This window comes from Ambystoma mexicanum, chromosome 8, assembly GCF_040938575.1.
Source record: "Ambystoma mexicanum isolate Mex_15411 chromosome 8, UKY_AmexF1_1, whole genome shotgun sequence".
In the NCBI taxonomy this organism is placed as follows: Eukaryota; Metazoa; Chordata; class Amphibia; order Caudata; family Ambystomatidae; genus Ambystoma; species Ambystoma mexicanum.
In genome coordinates this window covers 342,742,605-342,759,253 of record NC_090929.1, presented here as the reverse complement: position 1 = coordinate 342,759,253, position 16,649 = coordinate 342,742,605, and the positions used below count along the sequence as shown (strand labels likewise).

The window sequence follows — 16,649 nt, the reverse complement described above, 5'->3', positions numbered from 1 at the left end:
CATCACTGCCTCAGAAGACAACCTGAACAGACCATTGTGTGCTATTGTGATACAACTTCCAATATGAAAACCCAACACAAATCCACTGAGAAGAAGAGTGGAGGAGTAATGCTGATCACTCCTCTTTGGCAAATAGAGAATATTGTGAAGAGTGGGAAGTATGGAGTAAAAAAAAAAAAATACCCCAGAGAAAGAGAAGGATAAAGATCCTCTGCTTGGGAGGGCCCAGCTACAATGCATAAAAACTAAAGAAGGATTGCATTAGGCAGTTGTGGTCATCGAGCAGGTGAAGCCCGGAAGTTCATAACATGGGAGAGAAAGCCAAGGCATTCCTGGGAGAGAGAAGCCAAGGCATTCCGGGAGGTCCTTGGTCAAGAGGACATGGAGAAGGAAGGAGGAAAGCGGTGCAGGAGCCGTCAGGAAGCTGACTCGTGTGTGGCAAGCCTTGCCAAGTGGTGGTGTAACCTCATGGAGGTGGACCACATGGTCCGACAACAACGCTGAGACCATCCAGCAGAATACTTTGCTGAGCCGCAGAGAAGGAAAGGAAGACGCTGCAAACATTTATCGAGCCAGCGTAATGCCACCTCCACAGGAAGAACCGGTGACGCCAACCCAATAAGCTAGAGGTAACCGGAACGGTGGAAGACCCAGGAGGGGCCACAGGCATACATTAAACAGCAGAGTATCACGAATACTGAGAGATTAATTATACTCATCTCAGTAATGATAAAAGCAGCCAAGAGTATAATGAATGCTGAAACACTCATTATGCTCATCTCAGTAAACGTGAAAACAGCAGAGAGTATAACGAATATTGAGGGACTCATCATATTTGTCTCAGTAACTGTGAAAGCTGCAGAACATATAACAAATCCCAAAGGGCTCATCTTACTCATCCCAGTAAGTGTGAAAGCAGCAGAGTATATATTGAATCCAGAGGGACTCCTTACACTTATCCCCTGGATTACAAAAGCAGTAAAGATAGTGAAGTAAGTCAAAAGACTGGTAATACTTGTCTCAGTGGTTGGTAAGACAAAAGCAAAGCGGAAGAGAAGAACATACATAGTGGTTCCCAATAAGGGAAGTACCTACAAGATAACGCAGTGGTAAAAGAAACCGGGGACAATGGTCTCCAGGGAATGAAAGACTGTGAAACAAGTAAAAGAGAGATATTGATGTAATGGAAATCCAGAAGAATACAGGCCAAGACCCGCAAGTAAGGAAACCAGGAACTGTAAATAAGTCAAGACAGGGGATACTTGGGAGAAGGTGGAAGAGTCCCTTTGAAAGAACTGATTAACTACTTCACAAGGAACTATCACAAGATAGACTATTAAGGCTGCGAATGCCTGCCCAGGAGAAGGGAGTCATTCTCCTGGAACCCCTTTTTGTTTTGTTAGTTGATAATTAGTGGTAGGGTCAGAGTAGGGTAGTTTTTGGATGGATGACAGATTTTTACTATCTCACTGACAACAAGCACCCTAGTTAGATTCCGTTAGGTAGGGAAACCCCTGTTTGGTAGGGGTAGGTAGCCCTTTTGTTTACTATTTGAATAACAAAAATGTATTATTTGAATAAAATCACAGGCATAAATGACACCTCTTTGTCCGCCTCCTTCTTCTGACCTACCACAATAGCCAAAGGGACACGGGGCGATCTCTGGGAAATTTGAAATCTCCGAAATCTCTCCCAGTGCTGATAATGAGATAATTGTTTAAAGTAATCGCGGATCACTTATATCCCTTTTGCCAAGCCCAAAAATCCCCTAAACCGGAATTCCAAACTGTTCAACACTCCCTGAAGACTAAATTAAAGCAGATGGGATCCCAATGGGAAACTGAATCTCTGGGTCTGTGCTGTGCAGAAAAGTGCCTTCATGGTTCAGCAAAGGGAAAATAGCTAATTTGAAAGCACACTCTCTATAGAGAGTGAGCAAGGAACTCCGAATTGAAGGGGAACATTCTCATCGTATAGTGCCAAAGAAAAGGTTTTAATTATTTACTGAGAAGTATATTTTATAAAATGTTTGTCGTGCTAAAATATAGACCATAAATTAAAACTCCACGTGTGATTGTTTTAAACGTTGTACTGGTTGGCAGTGAGAGGTTTTGTGCCACAGAGGGAAGTGGCGTACCTCTCGATAATCATTGAGTGAATAAGGATTTTGTCTACTAATTAAGGAGAAATAAATATATATTCTTTCTGACCACCGGCCTGTTTCTTGGCTGATATATTGCAGAAAGTATTAAGGATTACATGAATCAAAAGCAGAGTTAGTCAAGAACCTGATTACATTATCAAATAGTGTTGCGCTTGATTGCAGGGGGGGGGGGGGGTGGGAAGAGAAATGAAACTCCCCGAATTGATTGTCGCCCCCATAAATATATTAACAGGAACAAGGAGAACAAACACCACACAGCAACTAACTTGACCTTACATCTAGATCCTACCCACATTCCTTTATATAAATGGGAAGATTAAATAGAGCCCATGAATAGTTTAGGGTGGAGGCAGCATGAACATCGGCTAGAATATCTAGTCAAATGACTTTCGAGTGAGGACTGACAAAGGGAACATCTGGTCGAGAGTTGGTGTCCAAAGTGTTTGCTACCAGAAAAGGTGCAGAGTATTCTAATCAGAAGACTTGAAGATGACCTCCAAAAGGATGGGTTGCTGAGAAGTCACAGACACCGCCCTGGCCCTGAACATGTGTGCTAGTATATCTTTTGGGGATGGGAGACTCTTACCAGAATGGCATTCCAAGATGCAGAAAACAGTCCCATGGGAGGTTCAGAAGTAACAAGTCATCATGTGAGAAAAGGTCCATCTGTAATCTGGGTGAATTTGGTGCATTCTAGGTAAAACCCCAAAGGCCCACCTTACATGCCGCCGTGCATCTGTCTGCCAGTCCAAGAAAGTATAATACATGTAAGAAGGCAGATCCTCTGATTCAAATGAAAGTACTATTATGGTTGTGTGATGTTCACACATGAAGCAAACATGTTGATTTAACTTTTCATTGGATACAACAGAAAGGTCAGGAGGTGGGCCCGACTCTGACCACTGGGGAGGTTTAGGAGCATTATACAAATGGAGTAACTTTGCTTTAGGGCAGGTGCTCTCATTCAGGGAAGAAAGGAAGGGACCAGGGCGCTTTCCTGCCAGCAAACGTCACTCCCAGTCTCTGGCATTGAGAGTGCCCAGCAATTCTTTCTTGGCACCTCTTGACCTGGCTGGACTTTTCAGGATGTCTTGCTGGTCCTCCCGGATTCCCATAGTACCTGGCATCACCACCATATTGCCTTGGGTCACCTTAAGACGGGCCGGACAGCAGACATGTTAGCTGCTGTTGGGCCCGGTATAATTTGCTTCTTCTCCCAAAACATGCATTGGGGTGGGCCTGGCTCAACTCGTCTCGTCTCTCCTCTAGGCTCTACAGTTCAGTCAACACTGTATAATTAGGTTCTGGACTGAGGCTCTGGGACATTCCCCCTTTCCTCTCCCCTTCAGTCCCTTCCTCCTCAGTCTTTGTTCTCCAGCTTTCTCAGTTAACACCCTTTGTTACACCCCCTCTCTATCCGCCACACCATTTCTCCATGCAGCTCCTTTCTTCCCCTCACCTTTCCACTGCTCCTTCCAATGAATACCCTACTTCCTTGATCTCCTTCTCTCATACAGTTTGCTGTTTCCTACTGCTCGCCCCGTATTAATTTCGCTCATTTCTTTGGCCTTTCCTGCATTTCAACTTCCAAACTCACAGCTTTCCTATTCTCTCCATCACAGATTCTCTTTCACCTTCGTCTGCTCTTCTCTTCACCTCCTTTCCTATCTCCCACCTTCATTTATCATACTAGTTGCACCACTCCTCTTTTTCAACTCTGCTCCCTTTTCTGCTCGTCTGCTTGCTCCTCCGCCCTGCTATCCCACTACAGTTCCTCCTTGCTGCACTGACCATACTTTAAACATCTCTGCACTCATAACTCCCACTCCTCTTCCAGATCCAGCTTAGGATCTGTATTGGACAAGTTGATGTTATGCACTTATACAATTGGCTAATATTTGGCTAATATTTGTTGGAACAACAGAATCAGCACCTACATTTGCCCAGCCATTAGCCCACCCACGCAGCTATGAAGGCAAATCTATCACAATGCCCAGATGCCGTCTTTGTTTTAGTTACTACATGGCAACTGAACAAGATTTGTCTGTCCAAGGCCCGGGCCTCCTGCACTTCCATCATCCTAACCCTGAAGGCTCATGGACAGAACACGGATGCCCACATAATCTGGACCGCCATGTTCGGATAGTGCTGCCTTTTCACAAACCAGACCTCGCTCAAGGTAAACTCTCAGACACCAAAGGTGCCGGCTCTGAACTGCATGGCCCTGCTCTGGTAATCGGCTATATTGCTGGTATGTAATCACGCCCCCTTGGATGATTCGGGCTGACATGGTGTGAGGCACAGACCAGGCTAGTGCTGGACAAGCAATCTGCCTAAAACATTGAGCAAGCAATGGTTCCAACTCCCCAGTCCCACCCTCTAGCCTTAAACATGGGTATTATTCCTCACAATTCATAACACAAGTAGCAAACAAAAGGGAGGTAGAATTTGGAAGAGGATCTCCCATCACTGAAACGTAGGAAGTAGGCCATCAAAACAACACAATGGCTTGTTGGAGAAGAAAAAGATAGAAACTGCGCAGTTTTGATTGTTGCAAGGTCTTTCCGGTATCCCTTTGGTATGTCTGACTGGCACGGTTGACCAAGAATGGTATAATTAAACTAATTCCCTAAAACCCAGTAGCAGAATCTTAGCCAATTGTGCTGCAACTCTGGAGACCTTCTCAGCTGCCAGCAGGGCTCCTAAATGACACATGGGAAGCTAAACATTGAAGCAGATGAAAGTACCATATTTGTGGAGGTTGTGCTGGGATTCTGAGTAGGATTAATCACAGCTGCCCCTAAATCAATGGAGACCGTCAGGACCTGAAGACAAGTGGAGCAACATTGGTTTAGTAGCCCGAGGAAATGCCTGCCTGGATTTCATGCATACCAAAAAGAAGCCCTCAGTCTTTTCAGATCAGAAGACGTTCTAAGATTGTTCTTATTACCGCGTTAGGCTGCGAGATTTAGTATGCTTAATTTCCATTCATTGCAGAAATTGAAGTAATTGGGTCATGCTTGGCCGAATGCAACGTTGAAGTTGCATTAAAGGTGCCAACTGTGTAGTTCATGTGTATCCATGTCCTTACTTTTATGGGTCCGCAGGATTACCATCTTGGAGTGAACATCATGAAGACTGTGCCTGCTGCCAACATGAAAGTAGTAACGTGGAAGGTTCTGCTGAAAGCAGAAACCTACAGGTCAATGAAGAGTGCAAATAGATTGTTGTTGAGTTTTCATGCCGGCATTAGAATGTCAGCAATAAAACCCCCAGTCAAAGCATTCGACTTTACCCTGCCAAACAGCAAAGTAATGGGTGGCGGGGTTATGCATGAGGGAGTGGCACGTGAGCGCTCCCGTAGGTTTCAAATGGATCCAAAACAGACAGATATCTACTGAACAGATTAGGAAGCAGCAAAGAGCCGAATGATCCATTCAGTTGCTGCATTTCTGGCCTCCAGTCAGAAAGCAAGCTGCTGCAAGTGTCCAAACAGGAATGGACTGGCTCTAGTGCCATGGCGCTCAAAAAGTGCAAAGTCATTCCAGCAGTAAAGCGCTGCTGAATTTCTCACAAGGGTTAAGACAGAAACTCACCCTTTGGAGTCAACACAGTTGACCTTCAAGGCCTTATTGACTTTACAGCCCGAGAACAGCTCAATCAGCTCTGGGGCCACATTTCTGTATGAAGTTCAAGCACAAACCCTTATATGGTCAACAGGGATCCTCGAAACCATATACATTGCATTGAAAAAAAGTGGGGTGAAATGTAGGTGTGCATCAAAATGAGTGAAGAACAGCTGTGCTTTTGAAGCACATTTAGAGTTGGCTATGCTGTAGGAGGCCATGTCTCAGAGCATCATACCCATTTGAGGGGCATTATGTGAAGTGCCACAATAGGAGGAGTTAAACCAAGTAAGTGCTAAGTTGCACGTGGAGAGCTTTGCTCCTTACATCACCTGCAGAACCATTGCCCGATTGCCCTATGAAGAAGACTGGCTCCCTTCGAAGCCCTTTTCATCACACACTTAATAGAGCTGCGGAATAAGTGAACTTGCCAGTAAAATAGTGAAACACACATGTTATAAACGTGTATTATTAGAAGTCATGTAGCCACAGGCTTCAAAGGCTGTGGCTCTACCAAGGATTGAGCAGTTCCACAGCTTTTCATTGCTGCACTTACACTGGTGCATTTGCTTAGCATTATTTATATCCAATTCCCCAACCCCTTTTCTTTAATGTATGTCCACTTACAATGTAATACTGCTTGCTCCCTGAAAAGGAGCAAAATCAAAGCAAATGCATGGATGAAAGTATACTGATGTGAAGACACTGGATGCAAGTGCAGTGCTGCACAGACATGTATCCGATTGAGGACATTATAGATCACAACAGAGCAACTTCCTTACTTCTATCCGCACTTAGTAGAAAAAGAAAACATGGATTGAATCAGGGAGATTAAGCAGACGCTGCAGGTCATTCTGCCACAGACTCAGAATTATCGCAATTTAATATGTTTAAGTTCCAGGCCTCACAGCCTCATCTGTGCCAACTGGCAAGGAGAAGAATGCCAAACCTCAAAAGCAAAACCCCTTCTCTTGACCTCTACTGTGCTTAACATTAGAGGACTACATGGAGGGACTTTGAGACAGAATGGACCCGCTATCACAAGCAACAGTGGCATTTCAGTTCCGTAAACACACACACAGGCATCACACATCAAAACAATCCTCTAAGCCAGTTCCCTTTGCCTAGAACTGAGCCTAAAACTACGAAGTATCAATCTATGCGGATGCCGTAGCATGTCCTACTTACCACAGCTCTGCGTGCGAGGCCCCGGGCTCCAGGTGGCAGCTGGTAGCATTGCCTGTTTCCGAAGGAGGGTTTGGAAAGAGCGGCATCTCTGGAAGACCAATACATGTGTTAAGAGAAAATGCGCATTCCACTTTGAAGGAACGCTTGTAATAGAGCAGACGCATGTAAATGTCGTACGAAAAATAGGCAAACCATATGAGAATAGTCATGGAAACAAGCATGCTAGTGGACTGGCGAATAGAAGCATAGAATGAGAACCGACTCCTTTGACACAGGTGAAATCGGGAGCCGAAGAGGAATCCTAATGCAGCAAAGAACTGAACAACTGTTTTACTTCATGAACAGATTTTCCCTGAACACACCAAACCCAGTCGCACCTTGGAAACAGGGTCAGACTTGGGATCATGGAAGGCTCAAGACACCAGTCCTGCTTTACAATTAGCACCCGGGTCTAGGTGGGGGCTGGGAGGGTGGGCGGGTTTGAGCAACCATTCCAGTTGCTTGGATCGTGGGCTGAATCCCAGGATCCAAGCCCCATCCTCCCCTTCCCTTTAATTCTAATTTTGCCCAAATCCCTCTCGCCAGCCCCAATTCCCCTCCCGAGGACCGCTGCTGCTTTGCTCAGTCTCCCTGCTGCTGGCCGCCATCGAAAAGGAAGAGGGACTCCATATGGAGCCCCACCTTCCAGCTTAGTGGCGGCCATCTTGTGTAAGTAATTTCTTTCAATGAACTGTACTCCACGAGGCGTCCCGTTCATTGAAAGAAAATACTTCGGCCTCATCACGAGTTTGGCGGTAACCTTTAAATGCGGCGGTAACGCCATTACTGCTGCATTTAAGGGTCTGCCAAATCACGGGTTTGGCAGCATTTACCTCCAGCTCTGAGCTGGGGGTAAATACGCCGGGAATTTGGCGATTTTTGGTGCAATTACCGCACAGTAATACCGCCGACGGTAATTGGATCGAATGGGGAATTCCCCAATGGGCCCAATAAGGAATGGGGAATTAGCGTTCCGTCACACCCGTGATCCGGCGCTAACAGTGCTGGGGGGTTTGGCTGTAACGCTATTAGCCCTGTCAGAATCCCTACGGTAATACCGCCGGGATACCACCCAACTCATGATGAGGCCCTTTGTTCTTAGCCCCCTGGGTTTCCGGATTTGAAACCCGGAGTACTAATAGCAACAATCACCTGTTCCAAGGGCTGCAATGGGTGATAAACGGCACCAGTGACCCTCGGTAAAGGCCCCGATTTTCACCCGTTCCAGCCCTTGAAACAGGTGATTATTGCCTGATTACTGCACAGGTGTCTAGTGTAACAAGAAAAACATCCCAAGGAACACCTTTTGCACATTGTACCAACCACCTACTGTGAAATCTAAGCATCTATTCCGTTCCATCATCTGTTCCAGCCTGGGTCGCGTCGCCTTTTATTTGCGTTAATCTCACTTCGGTCTACAATACCGGTGCTATGGCAATGCCCACAGCACAGCAAACAAAGCAAGATGCAGGTTACAGGAAAAATCGGAAGTTGCAAGTAATGCATTAAAAGAAAAGTCACTTGCTCTCCCTTGTGAATGCCAATTCTCCACATGCACACAGCACACCACACCACACCACTTTCCTTTACTCACCAAAGAGTTAGTTAGCACTCGCACATGTGCAAATTGTGCAGCCTGCTTGAGGACAGATCCGTCACTTTTACTCAGAGTTTACTCAGGGGGATAGTCAATGGAAGAACCATGAAATGTGCAATATTGAAGGCAGTAAATGCAGACAGGAGCACGGACCAATTAAAATAAATTCGATGAAGAAGAGGGTACATACGGTTACTCCAAGAAAGATGGACTGTAGCTTATATTGTCAAACAAGAAGTGCATCATACTTTGATCACGTGCTTTCAAATTCCCAATAACTCCTGGGTAATACCAGTGCCAGACATCCAATCTGTTTTTTTTTTTTGGCAATCTTAGAACCTTTAAGCTGTTTTATGCATTATTTTTACTGTCACTTTTGCCTGAGCACTGCACTATTAACCCATCTCCATGTGTTTCAGTTAATAAGGGCCTTTCACCCCTGTTGTGCATCTGTACACAGGGATTTTGGTTTTTAATTTGAATTAACTGTGTAGCATTTTGTGCACATGGGCCTAACTCAGGCAGAGAACTGGGCTACTTTTAAAGGCTAAAGGGAAGAAACGGTACTTCTCCCCATTCATCTTCCTACTTCCATGTTGTTCTAGAACCCTTTTGGGAAGGAATTTAACCTCTCCCACCCCATAGGCGCATTAGAGTTAGGTGACTCCCATAGATACACTTGTGATGTACCAGGGGGGGGAGTGCTAAAAAACCTTGCACCAACACAACATTAAATGTAAAAGCATAGATTTAGTGCGTATATACAAATAAGCGCCATTTTTCTAGTGATGGTAGAAATAAACACAGGCCCGATGAAGAAACCTGAACAGGCCCAAGCACTCATGGTAGATAGACCAGCGCTGCCAATTCCCATAGAAACCTCCCTTTGTTCCTTAACTGTTGCAAATACAGGTTATCCCAAGAAGGATTGCGCCCTGCAAGGCCACGAGACAGCACCAGGCACCTCGCCATGCACATTCATCAAAGCCAGGCCAAAAGCAGACCTCCAACGCCCACCCAGCCCACCAGGAGTTATAACACCCACAACTGCCCCAGTCCAAGACCCTTGAATTCCGCGATAGTAGGTGACCTCAGACCACCAACCATGAACCCAGTGGTCATACAAGATTTAAAAGAAAACAACCATTTCACCTTATTTCATAAAGAGACACTTTGTAATACAAGGAACAGGGAGGAATAAATGATAGTCCAGAGCGAGAGTAGAAACCTTGGGTGCAGATAGTGAGATATGGAATGCGAGAAGAATGTGTGGGTCAGCATAATCTTAAGCCTCCCCGTGTGCCAGTCATACAGCTTCCCGGGTGTCTGCCATAATGATAGAATATCATTGTCTTACAATAGTAACTAATGAGGAACGTGACCTTAATTCCCTGGAGACGATGAGCTCAGCTGATCCCACGTGATGGAAGACGGAGGACAGGACTGGGACCAATAAGCAGCCTGGCATCCCCTATGGAGCGGTCCACCCATGTATAGGGTCTCACCAACCAGCCACGCAGGCTTTTACTGTATATGTGACATCAGTAAAACCTACTGCTTGCACTATTTTTCGGCAGAACATTCTCGAGCAGCAGAGTTCCTTGCTGGCATACCTATTTTGTGTTATTAAAACATGTTATCCTTGCAAAGAATCTCTTGGCCTTTGTACCCTAGCGGGTTGTATTTCTTCTGGCGTGAGCATCCAGGGGCGTGCCTTCAACCCCCCTATCAAAGACACAAAGATTTACACTTAACACCTGTGACATAAATACATCTCTGATTATGTATTCAAACACATCAATTCAGATCTTTCTGGTGGGAGATCAAAGAGTACAAAAATCTGAAGGTATATGTAATGTGTGATAAAACACCAAAATCTGAAATGAGTAGGTGAAATCGGGTTCCTAAAATATACCCTTGCATAGGTTGAAGTTTTACAGACTAAATTCGGATAGCTCCAATTTAAAGAATATTGTCTGGCAGCAAGTAATTTCTTTTATTATTATTATTATGGTATTTATTGAGCGCAGACCCAGGCTTGAAAATCAACACAGTGCTTTACAGAGCTACACACCAATACAGATACATAACAAAGCTTTTTACTGAGATGTACAACATTACAGATGCATAACAGAGCACATTTCAGAGGTAACAACAGAACAGATATACAGTGGGGGGTAGGATACAGAGGGGCACACAGGAGGGGTACAGCTGTACTGGTGGCGGGGAGGAGAGGGGTGGGCAGCATCTAGAGAGTCAGTGGCACGAGGGGCAACATGATGGCCTAGCTGTTGAGAAGGAGAGACTCCTTGAAGAGGTGAGTCTTGAGTTCCTTTCTAAATTGTAGGAGCGTGTGGGCGGGTCTGATGCCGATGGGGAGGAGGTTCCACAGTCTTGGGGCGTAGGCAGAGAAGGCTTGTTTTGTATTTCAAGTCTACATGTGTCCTGGCTTCTGGTGGTGCACTGTCCACTGGAGATGCTGAGTTTCTCCGCAAGGTAATTCGATGACTTGAGGGTGACTGCCTTATAGATGATACATCAAGACTTGGTGATTCATGTGTGCAGTGGGAGCCAATGAAGGTTGATAAGGGCCAGGGTCATGTGGTCATATCTGCGTAGACCCTTGATAAGGCGTACGGCCGCATGTAGGACACATCTCAGGGGCACAACAGAGGACGACAGGAAGCCTTAGAGGAGTGCATTTCCCCCATCCAGGTGGGATAGGACCCGATCTATAATAATCTATTGCATCCGAAGTCCCTCCAAGCACAAAAAGTTAAGTAGTCAGCATTTTTTCTAAAAGGATCTATTTTTCTTAGAATGAGTCCACCAATTCCAGCAAGGGAGGAACCCCAGTTGTAATTAATTGTGTGCATTCTTGCCTATATGTCATATTTCAGATAGAAACAAATGTCAAAGATCTCGCTCGCAAAGTGAGCCACTTGTCATGTTTTAATTGAGAGCAAGTAGAAAGAGGAATTCTGCTGCCACAAATCAAATCTTGAAATATTTGGCATTGTTACACTGTGGTAAAATGAGTGTCTTTATCAGGTTAGAGAAGGTTTAGGATTAGTACTTTACAGGAGGCTTGAAACCAGAGCTTGAATTATGAATAAAAGCCTGAACTGGGATACACATCTTTTGAACATCTTTGAAGCACATACAAATGGGCCTAGCTTCAGGAGGCCTGCTCTCACTTTGCTGCAAAAGAGGCCAGGTTATCAGATGTGGACCCAGTTATTTTCTGTATCCTGTGTGTCTAATAGTTCGGCCGCCAGTCCTAGGAGCTTGACTGGAGGACTAGTAGAGAACCATGTGAAGTGAACAGCAGCTGTGCCTCTCAGTCTGTCCCTTGGTAACCCACGAAGGGTGTCGCGCCTGCCTGGAGCCCTGGACTGTGGATTAAACCAAGCCGTCTGTTGACAAAGAGAGTACATTAAACTCAATTTAGCCTGTGTAGACTTCTCACCACCATTTCAGCATGTGTGGAGAAACAAGACACACGTCAGTCTTCTACTAGGTACTCATGACTGTTCTGACTTTCTTTTTACTTATTCTTCTAAGAATCTGCCTCCTATTTTCTTCGGGGGAAGTTTCATCAAAGAAACGGCTGCGGGATATTTTATGCCACATTAACTATTTTTGATAGCCCAAATTTCAAGGTATCACGAGCTTACTGAATCACCTTATTGGCTCCATGTTAATTTCAGTTTGAAGGTACTTATTTTGTCTTCTTTCAATTTGCTCGGCAATCTGACACTTCTTTTGGCAAGAGGGATATGTTGAAAATCATGACAGTCTAAACTCGGCCATAGGAGCAGTGTAAATGCCCACTGGAGGCTTTGGCAGGTCTGGCGGCAGAGAAAGTTTTATAACCGAGGCAAGGCTCTGGAGAGAGTTGGATCTTGATGAGAAACCACTCACTGCGGTAGGTTTACTACTGGATAACAATATTGTTGTGGGCCTACTAGAACATTTATAACCAATTCGTATTACCCTTGTTTAATAGGTTACCATTAGGAGGCCATCTATAACTTCCCTACATAGTTATAACCAAAACAAGAGTATTTACACTTGCAATAATGGGAATCGCTGCACTCATGAGTAGAAACACAAAGAAATGCATGTTAAGCTTTTTATGTAAATTTGCTTTCTTTGAGAGATCGTATAAGAGCCAAAACATAGTTTAAGCAAGCAATATGCAGTCCCCAATATGTAATCCTACAATCCTACTCTTCTCCTATTCACTTCTGTATATCTAAAGTATATGATCACTAAATGTATATAGCAATTTCAAACATGGCATAGTAAAGCTCAACATTATACTCACAGTGGGTGCAGAGGGGATCGATGAGCAATCAGGCACGTGAGGTTATAACAACCAGTGAAAACCTATTAAAGACAAGGGCTAAAAGAAACTATCAAAAACCCATGGCTTTTGTAGGAAATTGCCTAAAACAATGTAAGCCATGGATTAAATAAATCAGGTTGAACCATTGAAATCCACCCGCTGAATTCTTCCCTTCCATACACTTGTGAATGTGTAGTTTAAGGGATCAAGAGTAAGACTCGGACACAGTAATAGGTTTCAAGATGACTTTTATTTTCATAATAACAAGATGTTTGGGGAAAGTCCTATCCATCCCTAATCCTAAAAGGGGTTTCCCTGTCTAAGAAACTAAGAAACGCCTGCATCAGGATATTAAAAGAATGGCCTACATCCAAAAAACCTAATCTGACCCCTACACTCTAAACTTAATATAATGTGATAGCCTCCTTTCAGAATTCCAAAAATATAAAGTTGAAGGTGCAGAAAAAAAAGAAAGTAAGTTCCGCCAGGAAAAGGGATCTTCCGTGCCCCTATGTTTCTTCTTATCCCTTCTGTCTCTATCCAGTAAAGTTCCACAAAGTTTCACTGTTCAACAAAAGTTGGGCTCATTCCCTGGGTTTCTCTTCCGTGTTTAAGGCTTCACTTTACAAGTTCAACGTGAATGAATTATCCAGTGAGCGTCTCTATCTTTCTTTGGGCCTTCATGCTTTTTAAGGAAAAAATCCTCTTTTCCCTTGCATTCCATCAACCTTCAATGCCTTACTTTAGGTATTCACAATCTTAAATGATATGAACCTTTTTATGAGTTTCTTTTACACATATGCTCTTTACTTCACAATTTCAAGGGGATTGGCCTTCCCTTGCAGCTCCCTTTAAATACACAATTCCTTTTAATCATTCCAGTTCATCACACTCAGTATGTTCTACTTGCTTTCTGGGGGTATCACTCTATCCTTCTCCGCTGATTGCTCCTCTCTATGTCCCTGGTGTACTCTCCTGCCAGGGTATTTTAGTCCTTTCTCATTGGTTCCAAAAAGAGGTACAATTCTTCACTTTTATGTATTGGTTTGACACTTTCTTTTAATACTTTTTTTTTTTTTTAATTGTGCATTTCAACAGACAAGAACCGCCAGTAGAGACCTGGCGGCAACCATAAACAAAACCAATAAAAAAAATGCTGAACATTAATTCGCAGCCCCCAATCCCCTCCCTCCCCTTTCCCCCACTCATAACATTACCAAGTCTAACCGGGTGTTGAGAACAGATAGCCTTGTGAAGAAACAAGCCATGGGGCAGGACAATCTCAAATAACTGACAAGTGAGGCCAAAGATTAAAACACAAAATAAGGTAGGTTACAAAAGATGCGTGAACTCCTTCAGCACCGGGGGGGCTACAACTTAAAAGCACAACATTCATCACTCAGGAGAACAACAGACCAGTTCAGTAAGGAGGAGTCCATTTTGTTGTTAGATATTGCTGATAGTTTGTCGTTTGTAAAAATGGCCCATCGTTTAGTGAGCCACTGAGCTTTAGCGGGAGTAGAGGAGCTCTTCCATTTCTGGGTGAGGGCTAGTCTACCAGCTCTCAGCATCGCTTCAACCTCTTTTGGGAATGCGTTCACATCGGAGTCTGGGGCTGGCGTACCCAAAAGAACCTCCAAAGGGTGGAGGGAAGGCCCAGTGCCCACAACCCCCTTGATCCAACTAAGTAGCTCGGACCAATAGACCCGAACCACTGGACAATCTCACCACATGTGGTACCAGGTTCCACGCTGAGTGCACTTCCTAGGACAGAGAAGCGATGTTCCCTCAAACATCTTGGATAGGGTAGCTGGTAGGCGATGCCAGGAGTGAAGCATCTTGAAACCATGTTCCATAGCCGAGGTGTAGAGGGACCCAGAAAAGACAGACCTAACGATCGCCCTCCATGTTTGCTCGTCGAGGGTCAACCCCAGTCTCTCCTCCCAGAAAGGCTGTCTACCCTCTAGGTTGGCCGTAACTAGCGTTTTATGAATCTTGGAGAGGGAACACCTTCTAGTCACTGATTCCACCAAGATTTTCTCAAAGGGTTTAAGGGGGCGGGTCAAGTCAGCAATCCATTCGGGGTGAGTGAGAATCCCCTCAAGGCACAGGTATTCGAACATCGTAGGTGGGTTGTCCCCTATGGCATCAGACAATTGGTCATATTCAATGAAAGCACCCTGGTGAAAAAGTTGGGATGCCTTTTCCAGGCCCTTGTCAGACCATGACTGAGTATCACGGAATCCCTTAGCTCCTAGGTTGAAGGGGGGCCCCCAGATGGAGGTCAGGGGGGACTGCCAGGATGATATGAAATTATCCCTGACTGGTTTCCAAGACGCCCATAACACCGCCAGGGTCGGGTGAGTTCTTAGGCAGGCAGGAATTTGGGAGGGGCCCACAAGAGGACCCAATTTATTTTGGGATGGGAGTGATTGTCTTCGATGTAAGTCCAGTAAGTGCCCATGTAGTCTCATGTGCTCTAACATCACTCGAAGCTGGGTCGCCTTGTGATATAGCCTAAAGTCAGGGAGCCCAAATCCCCTGTAGGATTTCGGTAATGTTAGGATCGAGTGCTTAATTCTTGCCCTTTTGCCACCCCAGATAAAGCGTTGAACCCAAGCATGCAATGTCGCAAAGAATGATTCCAGGATAATAATGGGAAGGGCAGAGAAAAGGTAAAGGAGGCGGGGTAGGATATTCATTTTAACCGTGACCATATGACCAAACCATGAGAGAGTTAGCGTTGCGGAAGGTAAGAGGTCTTTAGTAATTTTCGCCATAGCTAGGCGGAAATTGGATTTGTATAGCGTACTTAGGTACCTAGGGATGGAAACTCCCAAATACGTGGTGGCCCTATGCTCTATTCTCATCCCCCCCCCGTTCATATTTTCCTCTGGTTTCGTGGTCCTTACTTCCCATAAGCATTATGCACGACTTCGATAGGTTAATCTTGAGACCGGAGAAGACCCCAAAGGTATGAATTAGATTGAGGAGCCACGTGAGAGAGTCACATAGATTGGTCAAATAAGCCAGAATGTCATCTGCAAAGAGCAACAATTTGAAGTCATATTCGCCACATTGAACCCCAGTGATCCTGTGGTCTGACCTAATAGCAATGGCCAGGGGCTCCATCGCCAAGGCGTACAGAAGGGGAGAAATGGGATACCCCTGGTGGGTACCTCTAGAGAGGTATAGGGGTGCTGAAGTGGTGACATTGACCGAAACCCTTGCAGAGGGGCCACTATACAAGGCAGAGATCCATCCACAAAACCTATCTCCCAGACCCATTTTTAAGAGGACTCTACACATATAAGGCCATTTGAGACTGTCAAAAGCCTTCTCCGAGTCCAACGAGAGGAGATAAGCCTCTAAGTCACGGTTCGAATCCTCATGCATGAGGTCCAGGGTCTTTCTTATATTGTCTGCACCTTGCCTTCCGGGGATGAAACCGACCTGATCCCCGTGGCGAGGAGCTTGGCCAGAATCTTGACATTTGTATGGGGTGATAGGACTGACACTGGGCAGGGTCCTTTCCCTCCTTGGGAATCACAAGAAGGGCCAACATCATTGAGCGGGGGAGGGCTCCTGTTTCAAGGGCTACATTGAACATTTTGGACATGAACAGGGCCAGGGTAGAGCGGAAGGATTTATAAAAGTGAACCGTGAAGCCATCATCTTGCGGCG

General features: G+C 45.0%; 1 protein-coding gene across 1 annotated transcript in view; it reads right to left on the bottom strand.

The window, feature by feature from the left end:
- ALAD (aminolevulinate dehydratase) overlaps positions 1-16,649 on the bottom strand; it is a 190,025-nt gene that overhangs the window by 17,748 nt on the left and 155,628 nt on the right. The window contains exon 9 of the mRNA XM_069609792.1: positions 6,979-7,066. Within this exon, the coding sequence (XP_069465893.1) occupies positions 6,979-7,066 (88 nt within the window). The remainder of the gene's footprint in view (positions 1-6,978; positions 7,067-16,649) is intronic.